This window comes from Xiphias gladius, chromosome 4, assembly GCF_016859285.1.
Source record: "Xiphias gladius isolate SHS-SW01 ecotype Sanya breed wild chromosome 4, ASM1685928v1, whole genome shotgun sequence".
Taxonomy (NCBI): Eukaryota; Metazoa; Chordata; class Actinopteri; order Istiophoriformes; family Xiphiidae; genus Xiphias; species Xiphias gladius.
In genome coordinates, this window is record NC_053403.1 from 4,473,284 (window position 1) to 4,493,253 (window position 19,970).

Consider the following 19,970-nt stretch of genomic DNA (forward strand, 5'->3'; position numbering starts at 1 on the left):
TGCATTAAAACGTGCCTGATAATAAAAGATCATACGCGTATTTTCATATCAATTTAACCGTGTAAAGAATAGTTAGAGGCAACGTCTCGGCAGGGTTTTCCTTTTTCTAAATTCCTGGTAAAGTGTGTGCTGTAGCTAGCACATCTTCTGTGTGTGAAAAAAGTGGATTTTTTATATTACGTTTTTTTTTTTTTTTTTTAAGTTAACAGAGGTCTGTTATCGCTGAGAGAGACAGTGTCTGACTGAGCAACAGTAGTCAACAGAAAACTGTATGTGTGTGTGTGTGTTTGTGTGTGTGTGTGTGTGTGTGTAGCCAGTGGAGTGAAGTCTTCATCAGGGAACCAGAGGTGGAGGGAGAAGAGGGTTGAATTCAAAAAAAAAAAGAAAAAAAAAAGAAAAAAAAATCCTCGTTCGGAACAACACTGATAAAACAGGTTTGCAGGAGGTGAGGAGAAAATAAAAAGATGCATTTTTTGCGACTTGACCCCATCCTGTTTGGATTCAATTTCATGACAGCTTCAAAATGGATCATCCATCACATCTTTGTTAGGAACTTCTACTACTAAAGCCTCTACTTAAATGTCGTTATATAGCAACAATATCCAAAAGCGCATTGTTTGCCGTGACTACGGGCACAGTGTCGATGCGGCTCGGTACCGTTAGCATCCCCAGAGGTCACGTAATCACGGCAAAAAAAAAACGGTTTAAGGTATTATGATGCTTCTTTTATACAATTGTTACAAACACATGTACTGTCTGAAAGGTTTTCTTGAAAGTATTGTACATACATAGGAATTAAAAAAAAAAAAAAAAAAGAGGAGAAGGCAAGTAAAGATGGCTAACTAGCTCCCTGGTAACCAAAAGAGAAAGCAAAGCAATCAACCCCCCCCCCCGAGAAAGTGCGGCTGAATGGGACGCAGAAGGGAGCAGGATCTAGCTATATTTAAACTCAATCGCTTCAAATTTCTTTTCACATTTGCGAAGATGGAATAACTTCCTCCTCCACTGCAACATTTAGCGGTATTACAATATCCTGATTCCAAAATAATCTCAAAAAACGTGAGCTGACATTATTAGAATTTTTTTTTTTTTTTTTTTAAAAAGAAGGAAACTAAAAAAAAAAACCTGGATCGAATCACATTATACATAGTTTTGCTGTTCTGAGTTATCAATTAATTACACTTTTTTTTTTTTTTTTTTTTTTTCTTAAAAGGAAAGCGGTTACAAGAGAAGAGTGAGCTCATCCCCAAGTCTTTGTCCTTCTGTACTGTACAATACTACCCGCCTGCATGGTGCACATGGCAAACAACACTGATAGGCCGAGAGATAGCATGAAAGATACACAGAGAGAGAGAGAGAGAGAGAGAGAGAGAGAGAGAGAGAGAGAGAGAGAGAGAGAGAGAGAGAGAGAGAGAGAACCCAACAGGGCTCTGTATTCACAGCTGCGGAGGTGAGGGGTAAAATGTGACGGACAGACAGTTAAATAATCATAACAGTCTCTTTCTTATACTTTGAAAATAATAAAAATAAAACCTCCTCCCAGGGGAGAAAGACACGTAAGTTCCAAACTGAGCAGCATCCCGTCTGTCTCCCATCCATCCATCCATCCATCCATTCAATCCACCCACCCACCCATCCATCCATCCATCCTGGCTGTTGTCAAAGCTTGTTCTGATGATCATGAAGATGATGATGATGATGATGATGGTGAGAGCAGAAGATTTTTAAACAAAACAATTCAACCAAAAAAAAAACAAAATAATAATAATAAAATAAAATTAAAATAAAACAGAAGACGTAATAGAATAATATGTAGAAGAAGAAGCAGAGCTTGGGAAAAACTCAAACTTCCACCAGGCACTGTAGCTGATAGAGAGAGACAGTCACAGAACCAGCTGATACTGAGCTTCTATCCCACAATGCCACAGAGGTCTGAAACTTTAACATTCCCACATCGCTGAGAGACAGGTAGAGGAAAACAAAAAACAAACAAACAAACAAACAAACAAAAAAAAAAGCCAGAGGTGCTGCTGTGTGGGATACTCCCACACTTAAACGCTGGGGGCAGCTGTACGCTGCACCCCGTGCTCCCAAGATGCACTGCTGCTGCGACAGCCCGATTGAAACCGTCCGATCAGAAAAAGAACAAAAGGAGGCCGGCCCTGATTTGACAGTGACGACAACTTGGCAAATCTACAATGATGTCGCAGGTGTTTTCTTGGGTCAGGAAGCAGGAAGTAGGTCACCAAGGAATGAGCAGCAAGACAACACTGCCTTCAATAGGCTGAGGCAGACAGACAGGTTGTCAGACAGATTAGACAGGCAGGTTTAAATACACTGCTGCTCTTTCTGACTTGAGTCTCTTCTTAAAGTACTGGGCGGTAAAACAACCAGCCCCGAATCCCCCCGCACAGAAGTGGTTAGGCTGTGTAACTCCACCGACAGCCAGACCTCTCTGAACCTACTCTGTGGCCGTCCAAACGTCCATCCTTCCATCCATCCGTCCAAAAGGTGAGACAGAGACAGCAATGGGTCTGGTGCACTGACCTCCGAGGGGGAGGCGCAGAAGTGAGAAGTAGAGGGAGTAGGAGAGCTGAAGGGGTGGGAGGTGTCACTCGGTGAGCAGCTGCTGGAGGAGGCTCTTCTGCTGGGCCTGGTTGTTCTGGGAGCCCTGCGCTCCGGGGCCCTTCTGGGAGGCCGCGGCGCCGATGGAGCCCTGGTTCAGGTAGGAGTCGCTGCCAACCAGATTCACCGTGCACTGGACGTCCGCAAACACCTGGACCTGCTGCACCTACGGAAACATGAACGACCGTGACACCGAGACCAGATGGCACTGAAGGTTTTGTCTTCATTAGAGCCGGACAGACACGGATATTGATATCTGTGTTATAAAAATCTGCTGGGGATATAATCGTCTGATACTTCTTTTATTACACAACATAGGTTGTGCCTCGTCTGCGGAGGGATATTTTACACCTGAGAATGAACTTCTCCATACTCTCTGTTGAATAAACTAAAAAGAAAAACATTTTTCTAGTAATCTCCAAACTTATCTTCGACATCTCTGCGTTGCAGAATCCTTTTACTTTTGACTTATACACTGTTACGCCAAATTTGGTTGATAATACTGGCAGTGCCAATGCGTTACTGCGGCTCTACAAGTCTTCACGCTGCTTAACGTACAATTGGTCTTTTAAATGTAGTAGGATCTTTATTTGACACTGTAGGTTTTGGCAAAAAAGTACTCAAGAATTAAAAGAGTACCTGCAGTTAAGACCAAATTAGTAACAAAAAAAAAAAGAACGAAACTAAGAAAAACAAAACAACAAACAAAGCCGTTAAATACAGGCTGCCCCTGGCGTTCAAAGGAGATTGTGGCATATTGGGCAGCTCAAAAATTGTGTGTTTCGGGACATATTGTCCAAATTGTACCTGTAACGCAGAGTTGTATTAGTCTAAGACAGAAACAGAGAAGTCACTCAAACGATGTAAACGAACACTTAACGCCACATTGCTTCTGATCTTTACCCCCAGGAAACCAACAAGTCACTGTCAAAGTCACGAACCTGCTGGTCGCTGCACAATGAACTGACGTTGCTGAGGTTACTGTTGCTCATGCCAACCGGCTGCCCCATGGGAGGTAATGAGCCGACACCACCCGAGCCTCCGGCCATGGAGACGGTGATGCTCATGTTGTTGTAAACCCCCTGCTGGCCGAACGCCTGCCCTGCGCTCTGTCCCGACTGGCTGAACAGGCTGTGGCGGAGAGAAGCAAGCAGAGGAGGCGGCACGTCCTTTAGATTTGCAAACACAACGGCGCCCACGCGTAGTGAATTTTACCCGGGGTGGTGTCTCCATGAGCATTAACAACCGTGTGCACTTGCTAACCTGTTGCTGCCCATGCCCGTCTGTTGCCAGCTCTTCATGTCTGGTGACTGGTAGCCAGGAGGTGGGGCTTGCTGAAGCAGGGGACTCTGGGAGGTTGAGTTTTGAGGTGACAACAATGGGCTGGTCGGGCTCATCTCAGGAGGGAAGGGTGGTTCTTGCTGGACCATAGCTTTGGAAAAGAAGGAAAAGTTTATTAAAGACATGACGACAGCATTCTGTTGTATATGTGTATAGGTTCAGAACATTTTCTGATTGACCATTAAAAACACGCTCAACTGGGAATTTGTTTTTATTTTTAGTAAGATTTGGCTACAGGGATACTTTTTAAAAAACTGATATCTTTTTTGAGTCATGCAGTCACTGCTGTTACCTTCTATGTCAAGTGAGCATTGCTTTCGCTTTTATGTGACGTCTTTCCCCGCTCTCTCACTGAATACGTTTTTGTGAGCGGCAGTCTTCTACCTCCTAAGTGCCAACCCCGTATTCACACATACAGACTCAAGCACTGGGGGTACCCACGGGTCGTCGTTCGTTGTGAATGTAAGCTAGGAAAATACGCTTTCACAACCCACCACTACTAAAGGACTCAAAAAAAAAAAAAAGAAAAAAAAGAAAGAGGAACAGAGTTGTTTTCTACTCAACTCAGGCACACAGAAGTGCCTAAAACAGCTGAGTGTATTACATTACATGCTCAATGCTAAATACATCTGCAAGGTCCAGGTTTATGAGAGGCAAGAGAAAGTCACATTGAGTCTGTACGGGTGAACTGGAGGTCATGTTAACAACCTTGTTAAAACTTTTCTACGTAAGGGAATTTTTCCGAGTAAGTGCTACCAGCCTCTGGGCGTTTACAACCGAGACTTCGTTGCGATTTGGCTTTTACTAACTGGGCACAGGGAAACCTGCTATTGTGTATTTCTATCTACAACAGAGCAGCAAAAACCAAATTTTAGAAGAAATTAAGACATTGTTCCAGCCTTTTCTCAAACGACTGTGGAGCGTGTTTCCTTGAACTCACCAGACCCTCCAAACTGCTGAAACAGGCCCTGTTGCAAAGAGGAGTTCACGGTGCTGCTGAACTGGCCCTGCACGCCGCCCATCAGCGTCTGGCTATTCAGAGGAACTCTGCCAGACAGTTTGTTGTCCAGAGGGCCCCCAGACATGGGGTTGAAGTGACTCTGTGAGGTAGGGGGGTTTCCCGTCAATGGGTTGTACCCTGGCGGGAAGTTGAACTGCTGCTGTTGCTGCTGCTGTTGTTGTTGTTGAGGCGTTGTGGGGGGACCTTTCGGGACCCTGGCGGTTCCAATGGGCCCCACGGCTCCAGTCGGAGCGCCTGCCATGTTCTGTCTCATCAGCAGGACCTTCTGCTGGAAAAGCTGGCGCTGGCGGTGCTGGATGCTGTAGAGTTCCCTCTGACGCTGGGCCAGCATCTGGGCATTCAGCGGAGGCTGCTGAGAAAGACGATGTTGAAAAGGGAGCACGTTACAGAGAACTCTTTATTCCCGATGAAAATATATGATACACCATATTATCCTCAAGGTCACTTGTACAGGACATCTGCGAGTTTCAGAAGGACAAATTCAGACTTTTGAGGATTCTGCTACCTGAAGATCGACGTGAGACCAAAGAACAGGCGGATAATCTGGTTTAATACAATTGTGGTCGTCATGACATCTTTCCTTTCTTTCAAGCTGTACCTTCAAATCAATAAATTTGAGTGTAGTTCATTCATTGTTATGTATTTATTTAAAAAGGCACGAAGAAGACATTTACAAAAACTAAAAAAATGAAATGCTATGTAGAGCTGAGCGGAGAGGGCGGATAGTGATGATACGAGTGACCCTGCACGTAGTCAGTTAATCAATTGCTAATCAAAAAAATATTTATTAACACAGCGTTACGTAATATTTCAGCAAAGCCATTGTATTTACATAAATTATTTTGGTAGTTTTTCAGACTGGGTAGAGAAGAGAGGGTGACCGCATTTGCCATCACTGTGACTCACTTGTGAGGGCATCTGAGGTTGTTGAACCCCCTGACGAATGCCGATGTTCACGTGCTGGCCTCCCGCGGTAAACGGATTTATGCCTGCCAGCCTGTTCTGGAGCTGAGACAGAGCGACAGAGAAGGAGGGAAAAAAAAAAAAATTAAATAGGCAGAGGTCAGACAGGTGGTTGAAGGATGAGAAGGAAGAGATGATAACAGAGTGAATGGAAGGCAGGATTTAATGAGACAGAGGAATAAACTACATTACTGAAATAACAATATTTTATCGGAGGGATGGAGATGGAAGAGACAGCAAGAGGGATGAGTCAAAGTTGCTCCTTTTTTTCTTTTTGGATAACATATTGCAGCTGTGTTAGTAGCCGTCGAATCGTGTGTATAAATTACACCTGATAAGGTTTCTGAACATACTGTGTATCTCAGTGCAGAGTAGTGACTGTTCACATGAAACACAATGTGCCGCAGCAGAAGTAGTTTACCCTGAAACTGTGTTGTAAAAGCATCACGAGTAGAAACGTCTTCCACCTTAAACAGATGGCATTCTTAGCAAAACGAAACACACGATGAAAACAAGCCGCCGCCGCCGCCTCCGCGTCCTCACCTGCTGTGGGCCCTGCAGTCTCTGCTGCAGCTGCAGGCGCAGTTGGTTGGGTGGCAGCCTGAGCTGCGTGCCCATCCCCTGTGGTCGCGTCATGCCCGGCCTCAGGCCCATGCCCGCCCCACCAGGGAAAGCCCCTCGAGGGGCCCCAAACCCCAGACCCTGTGGACCCGCCGTGGCCAGCTCTGGAGGAAACTGAGTTTGGGGAGTTGCTGTAAATTGGGAAGAGTAGGAGGGGAGTTTAGGGTCCATGGAAACTGGGTTGGCAGTGGGTTGCTGGGTTGGGAAGTTCTGAGACAAAGGGTCAAAGCAGCCACCCTGGGAAGAGAGAAAAAAAAAATAGGACAAATAGATATGAATATTTCTTTAATATAAATGAAAACAGCTCATAGTCATGTCCCTTGAAAACAACAACGAAACAACTGTTTGCTACACTCAGAGTAGTGAATTTTTTTCCCCCCAGGTCATGATTTCAAATAAATTCGAGGAAGGGTGGACGATTCTCTGGTGTTCTGTTCAAGTCAAGAGTTTTTGATCCTACGCACCCGTCACTAAAGACAGCAACTTTCCTGAGGAATTTCCGGTCTTGAAAATTTGCATTTTGTTGATTCGTTTACATTTTCAAAAGACTGGGAGAGAGAGCGCCCTCTCCCTCTCTGGCATCACCACATCTGTTACAAATGAAGCATAAGAGCCAGGAAAAGCCCTTGATAACAGCCAATGTATACATTCTGAACAGGATTTATTCTGAAGCTACAGCCGAGTGAGAACAACTGCTGTCTGAACGGTAGAACTGGAGTAAAGTTGGGGAATTGATTAATTTTAGCAGCACTGTAAAAGTAATGATGATTCACTGATGTTAAGATGAGACGTGTAACTGCAGTTGTGCTCAGCACACTCTTTACACCTGTGCACATCCTCTGCCCAGCTCAATGGAGCAATAGGATCTTCATCACGGCACTCACCTGCACCAGCTTGTCAATGCCCAGGGCCTTGTCCAGCTCAGCTAGTTCACTCTCATCAGTCCCACTGAGGAAGGAGACGAGCTGCTCTAAAAGAGCTTTCTCGTCGTTTCGGCCTTCGGGTGTGGTCGGCGGGCCGAGCACTTCATCCAGCGTACAGGGCACACACTGCCTGCTCACACAGAGAAAAACACAGCCTCTTATAGCCAAAAAAAAAATTTTAGCGACATTTTACACAATAATTCTAGACCAGATATTTGGAGTTTAAATAAGCTTAGACTGGTTGTTCATATTTACTCTTGTGGTGATGCCAAGGGAGCTTGTAAAGGGGTTCCCAGACCATCGAAAGACAAGGTGTCTGACAGAGCCAGGGGCTGGAACTGGGAGTCTCCCACGTCCATCTTGGTTAGGCCTGAAAAAGAACATGATACGGTTCTGAAGAACACAGTATACTTTACTGGGCAAAAAATAACAACACTGAACCTTGACTGAAAAATGTGAGGAATAAATAAAAAATAAATGTATCTACAAATTCATGCACGCTATTTAGCACCATGCAATATTAAAACAGTAAAATAATATCAGCTTGAAATCCTCGTTTAAAGCCCCCGATTAAAAATGTCACTTTGCTGTAACGATGCAGCTTTGCACCGTCTTCTAAAGCTTTGTCACTTGTAACAGAATACTGTCCGAACACACCCAACAGTACGGTATCGTCAGATGCGTAAAAAGGTCGAGTCTTTCAACCTATAGAGGTCAACACGGCAATGCTCTTCTGCTACACAAGATTTAAGTGTCAAGTTGCTCTTCAAAAGACCTACAGCCATTTTCAGCCTGGATCCTTTTCAGTTCTGACTAACAGGGTTACCGCAGATGCCATGACATCATTTTCACGGACATTTCTAGTACATTTTTACCTGCAAATTGTATATTACTATCTATGCGAACACTACAATGCAATATTATAAAAACTCTTGACTTTATTATGTCGTGTTATGTACCAGTGCTTGAACTGAACGGGTTGACAACTTCTGCCTCTGGAAAGGGACTGCTGTCTTTGGTGGTCTGGAAGTGGTCTCCCTGTCCCTGGGCCTGGGACTGTGTCTGGCTTGGAGTGGGGGGACTGCAGAAATCAAACGATGACTGACTCTGGAGGCTACAACCAGAGGGTGGTCCGCCATCGCTGAGCCCTGGGAAACAAACACGAGCACATGGGAGATAAGGAAAACAAATTAAAAAAAAACAATGATACACAAACCTATGGAATATAATATTGAAACTCAAAAGAAGTGAATAAATTATTCTGGCTCCATGAGTGGTCTGTTGACACTGTAATGCCTCACAATAGCCACTAAGGGGCATGCAAACTAAAAATGTGTAGGTTAATAAATGAATGCTTAAGTCTGGATTGTACTACTATACTGAATACTGCTACTGCTAATGATAATGATGATAATAATAACAATAGTAATAATTACAATAAAAATAAAGAATTATTTAAAAATCCATAAAAAAAATACTTAAAACATACATACTATTTGTAATTCATTAATAATATTAAATCTAATTACAAATCTCAGTAGATTCAATTAAATATTGGCTCTGCACTTCAAAACGGCAGCGTCCACACAGCGAGTTTGTACTCATGCCAAAATATCTCCTTCTCTGCATGACGACCCCCCCCCCCCATTCTAAGCTGAAACTGTACCTCTGTTAGGAGTGCCGGGAGGCTCTCTCTTCACATTTACATTGCGGGGAGTGCTGGCCTCACCGGGCTGGAGCTGGGTGGGTGACTGCAGTTTGAGCTGGGGGGAAGGGGAGTGGAGCTGTGGTGATGGCGACTGCAACTGGGAAAGAGACTGGGGCTGGGACAGGGGGGACTGGAGCTGAGGCACGGGGGACTGGAGCTGAACTGGGGGCTGGGCCTGGGGGGCTGGAGAATGGAGTTGGGGGCCTCCTCCAGGGGTTGCCGAATCCTCACTGCCCTGTTTGGCCCCACTTGGGCCTCTCAGGCCAGGCAGCAGCTGGGTGAGAGGGTCCATGTCAACAGGGCCACCAGACATCTGAGGGTGGGAAAGAGAGAGTAAAGCAGAAACCAAAGAAAAGGGATGGAGATGAGGGATGGGTAAAAAGAGAGGATTGAAAAACGAGTAAAGAATTAAAAAATAATGGGTGGGAGACAAGGGGGGGCAGACGGTCAGTGAAGGAGAGATGGGGAGAGACAAAAGGTCAAAGGCCGGTGAGCTTCAAAGGCTGCAGCTGGTAGCTGAGCCTAGAGTGGAGACAAAGTCCAAGAAAATAAACATTCAACTTGATTTACAATAGCTGTCAGGCAAGTGCCATTTCAAGGAACAAAGTTCAATGGAGGAAAATTCCAAAGTTTAATTGTGAAATATTCTTTCTGACACTGTGCCTGTGTAAATTTGAAAGCAACGGCGGCGTGCATGCATGATTGATAACCCTCCATCAGAGGTGGACACGTTACGATTCCCTGGTCAAGGCGGTTGACTTGGGTTTCACGACTGTCGGACTGGACCAAGTTAAACAGTTACGTTTGGCACAGTCTAAGCCAGCTGCTGAGCCAACCGACTCAGGGTGGTGGAGGGCGTGTCCTGTCTATTGGCCTATCATAGCTGGTAGTTTATTGGCTATAGTGACATAAATGTACTTAAGTTCAGCTTCACACCAATTTTAATCCTATTTGTGTTTTCATTTTCACCCTGAAACGTTAATATTTGGACGTATATTTTTCGTTTTTACCTAATCCGTTGGGGTAAAGGTACCCCGAATAGGCATCCCCCCCAGTGAGGTTTTTAAACTCATCTCTCATCTCTTAACCTTTTTTGAATGTGTTGTTTTGGTAGTTTAAAGCTCCAGCGGCTAACTACAACGGATAATCCTTTGCAACAGTGACCAGTTTGGCACTAAACTGAATTAGAACTGGATCTCTGCAAACCTAGGTAAGCTACAAACAATCCTGCAATCAAGCACTGCATCTCTCTGTATTAAAATAAAATTTTTAGGACTGACTGAACGATAAAGGGACAAGTTTGTTATTGGTTGCAGCTGAACTCCTGCTGTTAAGGTCTAATGTTCCGAAGCGCTGCGCCCAGCAACACAACCCTGCCATCCACTCAAACTCCCAAGCATAGGCTGGCAGTGACAATGGTGTGACAGAGGACATGTCTAAGCACTCCACCATAATTGTTACAAGGTCCAATATTTGGACTAGTTCGGGTTACTGAACATCCCCGCAATATTAAGGACAACTATACCACGGAGTCTCTGCTGTCCTTGCGGCTGTCACGGCGGTTCTCTCCCACAGGACTCGATTTGGGGCTGATGCAAGCCGTGCTGCTGGAAACGCCTGCAGGCTTGGATGCACCTCCTACTGCAACAGTGGACGCAGTGCAGGGTGCTCCGTCCACGCTGGCTCTCTTCTCCACCTTTACCCTAACTGTCTGCAGGCTAAGGGCAGATGGAGGAGGCAGGTCCCCCAGATCCTTCGAAAACAGATGAATGATTAAGTTAGTATTTTTCAGGGCCCAATAACTCCAGGGGTTAAATAATATGGATTATACAGGGCAGATATAATGTAAATGCTGATATGTTAAATCTTTTAGGAATTCAGATCTTTTTTTTTAGGAATTTGATGATGGATCATTCTATTTTTCACACTGACATTAATCACGGCTAACAATCAATTCACAGAAATTTATTTTATATTCTATGGTATATATTTAATGGTCACCTTCTCGTCTGTATCCAGGAGAAAGCGGAGTAACTGGTGGTCCTGTGGCTCTCTGGAGCTGGACTTGGGAGTTGCTGTGTTAAGTGCCGGACTGGCGGGCGGCTCCTTCTTGATCTCAACTTCGTTTTTGTTTACTCCTTCCTCAGCGGTGGTGGAGGCATCGTTAGGACTACTGTCTTGGAGCAGCCGGTGGAGGATCTTATGTCGTTCTGTTAGAGTACTGTGGGAGGCAGGGCACTGAGGGGCAGGAGGGGGGTTAGGAAGATGAGGTGATGAGGTGCAGTGGATGCTGTTGTTGTTAGATTCAATCGCTGTCCCATTGCTATCCAGGAGCTGACTGAGTCTGGGAGTACCCAGCTGTGAGGCAGGAGGAAGGGGGGCTTTAACAGAGTCCTCTCCCCCTCCTTCTCCTCCTCCTCCCGGGGGTTTTGCCGATGGAGGCTGAGCAGAGGAGCCAGTGGGTGTACTGGCTTGTCTCTGAAGGACAGGAGAGGACAAGGAGAAGGACCCCGTTGACCCACCGCCGGCACCGCTACCACTATCACCACCGGACTGCTGCCGGTTGAGGCTGCCTCCACTGCTCAGCGCCCCGGCTGGGGAATGGAGGCCTGGTGTGGAGGGAGAGAAGGGGTTCCCTGGTACGCGAGGGCTCCCCCCTAAGCCAGGGCTGGCCCTTGGCATCCTGGGTGAAATAAAAGAGGTAGGGGTGGCTGTGAGTGGGCTGCTCAAAGGAGAGGGACTGTTGACCTGCTGGGGACACGTCCGACTGGGAGTCAGGTATCCTGCGGGTGTGGCTGGGTTATGTCCGTGGGAAGAGGCGTTGCTGTTGTTGGGGTGAAGGGCTGAGGTGGCGAGGCCTGAACCTTGGGTTGAGTTGCCGCAGGGAGGAAGAGTTGGGGAGCGGGAAGGAGTTTGGGCAAGGCTGCCAAGGGTCTGTGGAAGGCTGGGGTTAGTGTTTTCCTGAGAGCTAGCAGTGTTGTGTTCCCTAGGAGAAAGGGGGAAAATAAAAGACAACCGTAACTTGAGGAGAACGCGTGGCTGAATAGGAACGCACACCGTGAAACTCAAAAGGTGCAAATTTAATCCCATGTGTGATTACATGTCCGTTAGTATTCCGATTTTCGGTCTTATCCTGATTCTTACATATAAGCCAGAGAAACCTGGTTATTCGGCTCCCTGCATACAATTCAATTCATCCAGGCCCCAGATCGTATGTATGAACACAGGCATGGTTTGACTCTTCCAAGTCCCGAAAACTTGTCATTTCTGACTGAGTTAACGCAACAGTTGAGGTCAGTTTCCGGACTGGCTGGACTGTGCCGTGTAGAACTCTCAAATTTCTCCCTCTAACTAGTGGAAGCCTGCGGCAAAAATGAACATGTATCCTCTGCGTTAGCAGTGACGGGCTTTGACTTTCATCCCAGAAGGAAAATCAACATCAAATCAGCTATCATTGTATGTTCTGTTTGCCTTACAAACCTAAGCTGACAATGCACCTGCGAACATGGCAAGAGAATCATCAGAAACCCCGATGAGGAGCACACATGCTACAGTATCCCAGTTTCTATCAGAGTCCTCGATCTGGCATATCCAGGTTTTCCCAAAAACCACATCGTGGATTATCCAGGACATAATGTTGACGTGCACAAAAAAACATACCTGGACACGCCAAAAGCCTGATCGTAACAGGTATACTCATGTACTGCATGAAGACACAGTCATTGTGACCCTATAGCCTGCAACAATATTAGACAATGATAATCAATTCTACAGATTCGTATAAAGTGCAATTAAGTTAATTAACTTATACCTGAATGTCTGCCTTTGCATTGTGCCACTGGACATCTTCAAGACTTCTGACAGCCTCTCCTCACCATGCCCACGCTGACAATTCAAAAATGCGTAACATTGCGACCAATTGGCACATGATCAGGAAGCAGTACCGTGAGGCCAAACTGAGCTCTTGAATTTACTGCTTAAGCGAGATTTTATAGGCCCATTTCACAGAGGACATTTTCACACGTCACAGTGGGAAAAAGCACCGATAAATTAAATACTAAAATTAGTGTTGGGCGAATTCCATTTAGCTGCCTCAGTTTCAGGCTCCTGGTATTGTGCGTGCTGGCTCACTGTCACAATGTCATGGCTTACTGGGACCCTTGAATAGAACAGGGCCATTGTTAACACCTGTTCTTTTACTCCTATGACAAGTCAAATTGTCTGCGGTGAAAAAGGCGTCATTTGTTTGCTTTGTAGCTAAAAGGCGAGGATTTCGACAACTGCTACAAAACAAAGGACCTCAGTGTAATAATGGTGTTCACCGAAACCCGCACATTAGTGTGTGCACGTGTTGATCGTGGTACCTGTCAATAGTGTGAATGCCCATGATGAAGGGCTGTACGTCAGGGTTGGGGGGGCAGCAGAACTTGCAGCGGGTCTGTGCGCTGAGCGGGGTGCCGTCACTTAATGTAAAGTGGTACAGCGGGCTGATAGCGCTGCCATGGGTCATCACTGTTTGTAAATACACACAGACACACACCCAAACACAGAGGAAGAGGCATGCACAGTGTTTAGACTTTGCTCTCATCTCCTGTTTGTTTTCTGCCTTTTCCTTCCCCGGATGCATCCAGGCTCAAAGAGCTCTGACTCCCCCCTAAGGCCTAAATGATACTTTTGCAGTTGAGCCAGTAGCTGCACTATAAGTAATTAGGATAATTCAAAACTGGTTTGTCATCCCCATCCCATTACCTGCATGCATTCATTCATTGCCTGAGGTAATCACATTAGCAATGTCTCACATTCACTTTGTTTTGAAGAATGAAGGAAGGTTTGCAACGGAAACAGCTCTCTGGATGAGAAAGATCTCATTTGTCAGAAGTACTGAAAGACGATTCATTTGCTCCACCTGGGCTCGACCCTATTCCTTACATTTGGCTTGTGATTTACTGGCTCCATATCTGACAAGACAGTAAACATGCCAAGAAATCTTTTTTTCTTTTTTCTTTTTAGCTACAATTATCTTATTAGGCTTTGCAGTGACTTTTACCCAGAGAATTTCGATTCCAAGTAGGTGTCCATTGTTGTCAGGTATATATGAGATAGTTTGGCTGCAAGCTTTAAACTATTAGAGAGACCTAGATCACTTTCAAGATGTAGTGCAGAGACTGATATTACTGCCTCGGCGTTAGAAGTCGGAATATGACCAAATCAATCCACTCTTGACATCTGGACTGAAGTTCGAGTAGACAGAAAATTAATCTACAACTATTTTGTTAATTTATTAATTAATTCAAGTCATTTTTCAGGCAAAATTCTTAGCGTATTAAATGGTTCCAGCTTCTCAAATTCGAGAATTTTCTGAATTTCCTTGTCTTACATAATAGTAAACTAAATATCTTTGGGTTTGAGACTGTTGGCCAAACAAAAAAGCAATTTCAAGACATCAGTATGGGCTCTAATAAATTACAAAAGGCTTTTTTAACGATTTTCTAATGTTCTATAGACTAAATTATTATTTGATCAGTTTGAAAACATGAATGGCAGATTAATCAGTACAAATAATTGCTAGTTGTTTACTCTAATCGCTTACTCTTCTGCTCTCCTTTACAATCTTTTCAGTACATTCGGATATCTTAATCTGAATATGCAGTATCTAATCTTGCACAAAAACATGTGCTGCAAGAGTGAAAAGTTGCTGAGGTTTAGCATTAAATTCGATCTGTTATATTGGCATTGAGGTAGTGCTGAAACTCCGGTAACCATGGCAAAGCTGGCAGAGAGCATGCCACTGATTTCTGGGAGAGAAACTTTAACAATCAATTGTGGCTACTCACCCTCATGCAGCAGCTTCTTGGCGTGGGAGGGCTCTTTACCCTGCGGCTGAAAGAAAGCGTAGATGCACTTCCTGACCAGGTCCTCCCAGCCAGGCCGACCTGTCGCCCGCAAAGCGCTAGTTTCTATGGAGATGATCTTCCCTGGAGGTGAGCACCACACATATAGAAAAGATCAGGCTGCAGTTATTTCAACATCTGCAGTAGCCTGTACACACTCAGGGTTCACACTGTGACCCTCATGAAAATTTCTATATTTCTAATTGGAACATATCTCGAGATGCTCTTTAATCCTGCTTTTTAATTTTTTTTTTATTTTAGAGGCCATCGTCTGGTTTTCAGTCCAATTTATAAATACACGTCTACAGCAAGATACGCATTACTGTATTTTCTGTCGCCTTCCTCTAATGCGACCAATTCCCTAATATATCTCAACATGCCCATAGATACAATGAATCTCTCTGACTTTACCTTTCCTGACTTCACATCATGTATCATCATTCCTTGTAGGTGTACACATACACACATACACAAAGACATACATACAGGAACAATTTTCAGAAGATAGAGAGAAAGACATGCAGCTAAAAACAAGGGCAGCTGAGCTGAACGAAGAAAGGTAAACCTAAACATTTAACTTATATGTACACCGAAGATGAGAAATGAAGATGCCTATAATAACAAGCAATAACTAACAACAACAACAGACAATGTCTACGTACAAGTTAAGCTGCTTCTGTAAATTGTACAGAATACAATAGTGCAAGGGTGCACAGTGCAAATAGTGCTGGAATAAAAACTGAACAGGTAAATGTAATAAGTTATTTTATACACACCACACAGGTGGTTGCACATCTGTACACAATATATACAACGTGCACCGATTTATGATCCTGACTATCATATCATACCCGCGTTTGTGCGTCTCTGTTTGTTACCTGTGGGGTCCTGCTTCGTGATGAAAGACTCGCTGCTGACAGGCTGGGTGCGAGGCATCCGACAGGCGATACAGATCAGGCAGCTCTGCAGGTCTGCAGAAAGAAAGGACGCAAGTGGTGAGGATTATGTCTGTGTGTGTCTGGTACTGTTGGCCAAAGAAAAGAAGCCACGACAGAGACACGGCACTCGTGTCAGCAAATGTCAAAACTGCCAAGCCCATGGATGCACAGTGGTGAAATGAGATAAAAGATAAACATATAAGTGAATTATGCGTGTCACCACAGGATCATGTTTTGCCCTCCTATCTAATTTACACAAAATTCAGGATTTTTATTTTTTACAATAACCCTCTCAGACAGATACAAGCAGAAAAATACATGACAACCTGTCAAAACTCAAAATTCTGATCATCAATTTGGTTTCTCTGTATAAATGAGCCAATCAAAGCTTGGAAAAGTCTCTGGTGAGCTGTCAATCATATCTGTGATACAAACAACAGACGCCGGGACTTAAAATCAACATAAAAATAGACAGACGTAGGTCACAGTCAGCACAATTCTGTTGGCTGCGATTACAATTCTGCAATCCACAAGGACGGTTCTTATCAAAATGACTGGAGCTCGACAGCACAGCAGCAGGAACCACATCACACAACTTTTTATCAAGGTCCTTGCACCAGTGACTCCGAAAAAATGAAATGTCCTGCATGAATCTGGTCACCGTCCAATTAGACAGTGAAAACTTTGATATAGTGGAACGTTGTTTTAATACAGTTTAAAACCTTGATTCATGAGTACAAGTATTTATCTTTCAACAATTTATCACTTTTTTTTTTTTTTTTAAAGTGAGAAACCAACTATTTTCTTAAATTGGATTAATTCCTGAGACATCCCACATTTACTGTATACAGGATAAATAGAGAAAAAAAGTGTCATAAGAGTACCTGAAAATATGTTTTCCTTGTCTTTTCATCTATCTATCTGCTCAGAGATTTTACAAATGTAAACTATTTTGGTATAAACGTATTGTAAATTGGAAAAAAAAAAATTCTCTTCTGTATTAAAACGTTGAATTACGTTACGTTGGATTATTAAAACCTAAACTAAAATCAAATGATCATATTCGATGTGATACATATAGAAACCATGTACTAAAAAACAGACATCTAAACTCTCTGATCACTGGATAAGCAAGAGGTGGTTAAAGCAGTTGAAAGGATGATTTCAGCTTTTCTACATCTATACACCATGGTTTCTGTTCCTGGTTTTCAGTAGCTTTTGGTTTTTCACGGAGATTTAAGGAAAAAAAAAAAAAAAAAAAAGAAAAACCTCAAAAAAATGCTTATCACTGAAATAACAGTGCCAGGGGTCGTGAGTCTTGCAAGAGGATCCATGCACACTTTTTACAACTCACTGCTGGTGAGGAACTACTAAATTTCTGATGAGGCCTAAGAAACACAATGATGACTGTGTTAAATATCGCAGCAGAAGAATCACACCCAGCTCCGCTTGTCCTGTGATCTTCTGTGACAGGTTCTAATCTTGGAAATCGACACTAGCCACATCATTTTTTTTTTGGAATAACTTAGCCATCATAATAAAAGACACAATACTGGAGAGGAAATTACAAACTAGCTGAAGCGCTGACACACCAGTTTTTAAATAAACTTAATATGCAGTTTTCCAAACAAGAGCAAGAAGGAGCTAAAGGGAAAATACAAAATAAAATAAAAGGGAAAAAGACAGACATCTATTGACTCTGTGTAGGAAAAGTCTGCAGACTGTGTGAACTCATTGTGTTTGCATGTACCATCTCCCTCCTCCTGCATGGCCCGTGGCTGGGAAACAGTGAAACACTGCATGATCTCATACTGCTGCCGAGCCTCCAGATTTTCTGAGTCCGCCTCGTCCGGTGGCCTCTTCAGCATGCGACAGTTAAAGGTGTGGCTGTTCCTTCGGCCAGGTTCCTGTGGCCACGGCACGCCGTTAACTGGACAAACAGAAGGAAGGGGGGGGGCAAAACACAATTAACTTGTTCAGAAACTGTCCTAATTTCCACTATTTCACTGTAAAGCAGTCTCAGGTAAACTCTCTTTAACTCTTAACAAAAATAACATCCTGGCCTACTTAAAGGAGGATAGCTTCTCAATTTATCAAATCCGTCTCAAAACAATAATCTGCTGCCCCTATGAAAATTTAAACAGTTTTTGCTTGCTGTAGTCATTCCTCCTGTTCATACTGGCCCTAAAGTGATCCCTTCTTGAAGCAATTTCAATGTAAGTGATGAGGGACAGAAGCCACAGTTCTTGTTTCGTGCAAAAGTACATTTCAGACTTCGGCTTCGGCAAGTTGATATCTTCCAAAATTAAAAGTCTTTTTAGGATGAATTTCCCTTTGTATGTTTGCCGAGCCGTGTTTGTGGACAGTAACAAAAAGAGGGAATTTTTTACCGAAAAGACTAACGTGGGAAGAAGTCAAATACAGACTGCTGAGGCCTCACTTTATCTTCAGATAAACTTTTAAATACACTTTTGCACAATTGAGAGGACTGCGGATTTTGTCCCTCATCCTTTACAATGGAAGCAAATTAAGAAAAGGCTCTCTTTAGAGGCCAGTATGAACAGGAAGGCTGATTATAGAAAGCGAAACCTGTGCCAGTGGTCATTTGGTCACAGGACTATTGTTTTAAGACAGACTTGAAAAATTGCAAACCTATCCTTTAATAAGTAGCTACTACTGACTGCTTCAAATATCGCATCGGACTGGAGCTGCTGTTACCCACGAAAAGTCAGGAAAAACACATACTGTGTTCAAATAGGAGACCACCACGGGAAACGGAAAGGTAAAGTTGTTGAACAGGCTAATCTTTTGTCTTGTGTTCTGGTTTTGCAGCCTAAATTAATTGCGTTTAATTGGCATTTCTCTCTCCCTCGCTCACGATTTCAGCTAGGGATGGGAATTGAGAACCGGTTGCAAATTGTTTGAACCATCGGACTCGTATGCCTCTGACATGATCAGTTCCTTTTATCGAAGCCGGCATGTTTTTCTGAAAGTGGCAAAACAATGATGTCAAAGTCGTGCGTCTACGCTGCTGGAAAGTTGCAACAAGATGGAGTCATACCGGTCCAAAGCGTGGCTTCATTTCATGAAGAAACGCTAGTTGTAATGTCTGTAAAATGGTGATTTCAAGTGAGGGTGGAAACACCAGCAATATGCTGAAACAAGTTTCTATGCAACATGGGTTTAAATTCCAGGAATGCCTCTACTGCTCTACACACGAGTGCCACTGCTTCCCAACCAAGCAGTACGTCCATCACCAAGAGTACATACCCTATGTTACAATAACATTAGCGCCACCCAGGCAGGCTTAGCAGAGTTGTTCTTTGACCAAGAAAATAGAAAATGAAGACAGCGGTTAAACAGTGAAGCTTTCTGCACACCGGAGTCACATGGAAGGCCTCTTTCCTACTCTGTTTCCACACCGTGGTCACCCTCAGAGACAATAAAACACTTGCGCTCACGCTGAAAACCTGTGTAGGTCTACTTTTTTTCCCCACTAGAGAAAACTGATCAGGAGTCCATAAAGAATCGATGAGCAGAATCAATAATGGCATTGGCAGCAATTAAATCTTACCCATTCCCATCACTAATTTCAACCCGGCTTTAGTCTCCCACGCTGTATCTGATACAACCCCGCTATGGTGCTACAAACACCACTGCAGCAGAGGATAGCAGTGAAAAAATCAGAGGCAGCAGCTATCTGTATGAATTTCCATTCCCTCCTTCTATATTTCGTGCCCCTAAACTGAAACGCCTACAACACACAAAGATTTGCATGAGATCAAACATGCCATTTTCAGCATTGCCACTCTTCCTCCGTTTTACCTGCGAAAAATCTTGGTGAGGTTTTTTTTTTTATTTTAGTAAGTAAGAACAAACATAATTGCTAGTCCTTAGTTAGCACCTTAAAAAAAAATGATTACAATAAGATGCACTGAA

At 43.8% G+C, this 19,970-nt stretch overlaps 1 protein-coding gene across 1 annotated transcript in view; it reads right to left on the reverse strand.

Annotated features, from left to right (window-relative positions):
* Nucleotides 1-1,758: 1,758 nt before the first annotated feature.
* ncoa1 (nuclear receptor coactivator 1) overlaps nt 1,759-19,970 on the reverse strand; it is a 55,318-nt gene continuing 37,106 nt past the window's right edge. The window contains exons 7-22 of the mRNA XM_040124435.1: nt 17,782-17,961; nt 15,972-16,064; nt 15,037-15,177; nt 13,567-13,714; nt 11,204-12,188; nt 10,728-10,955; nt 9,161-9,515; nt 8,454-8,642; nt 7,750-7,864; nt 7,456-7,624; nt 6,494-6,808; nt 5,894-5,995; nt 4,907-5,339; nt 3,889-4,057; nt 3,567-3,756; nt 1,759-2,791 (exon numbers count right to left, since the gene is read on the reverse strand). Coding sequence (XP_039980369.1) covers nt 2,612-2,791; nt 3,567-3,756; nt 3,889-4,057; nt 4,907-5,339; nt 5,894-5,995; nt 6,494-6,808; nt 7,456-7,624; nt 7,750-7,864; nt 8,454-8,642; nt 9,161-9,515; nt 10,728-10,955; nt 11,204-12,188; nt 13,567-13,714; nt 15,037-15,177; nt 15,972-16,064; nt 17,782-17,961 — 3,992 coding nt within the window. The 3' untranslated portion in view covers nt 1,759-2,611. The remainder of the gene's footprint in view (nt 2,792-3,566; nt 3,757-3,888; nt 4,058-4,906; nt 5,340-5,893; nt 5,996-6,493; nt 6,809-7,455; nt 7,625-7,749; nt 7,865-8,453; nt 8,643-9,160; nt 9,516-10,727; nt 10,956-11,203; nt 12,189-13,566; nt 13,715-15,036; nt 15,178-15,971; nt 16,065-17,781; nt 17,962-19,970) is intronic.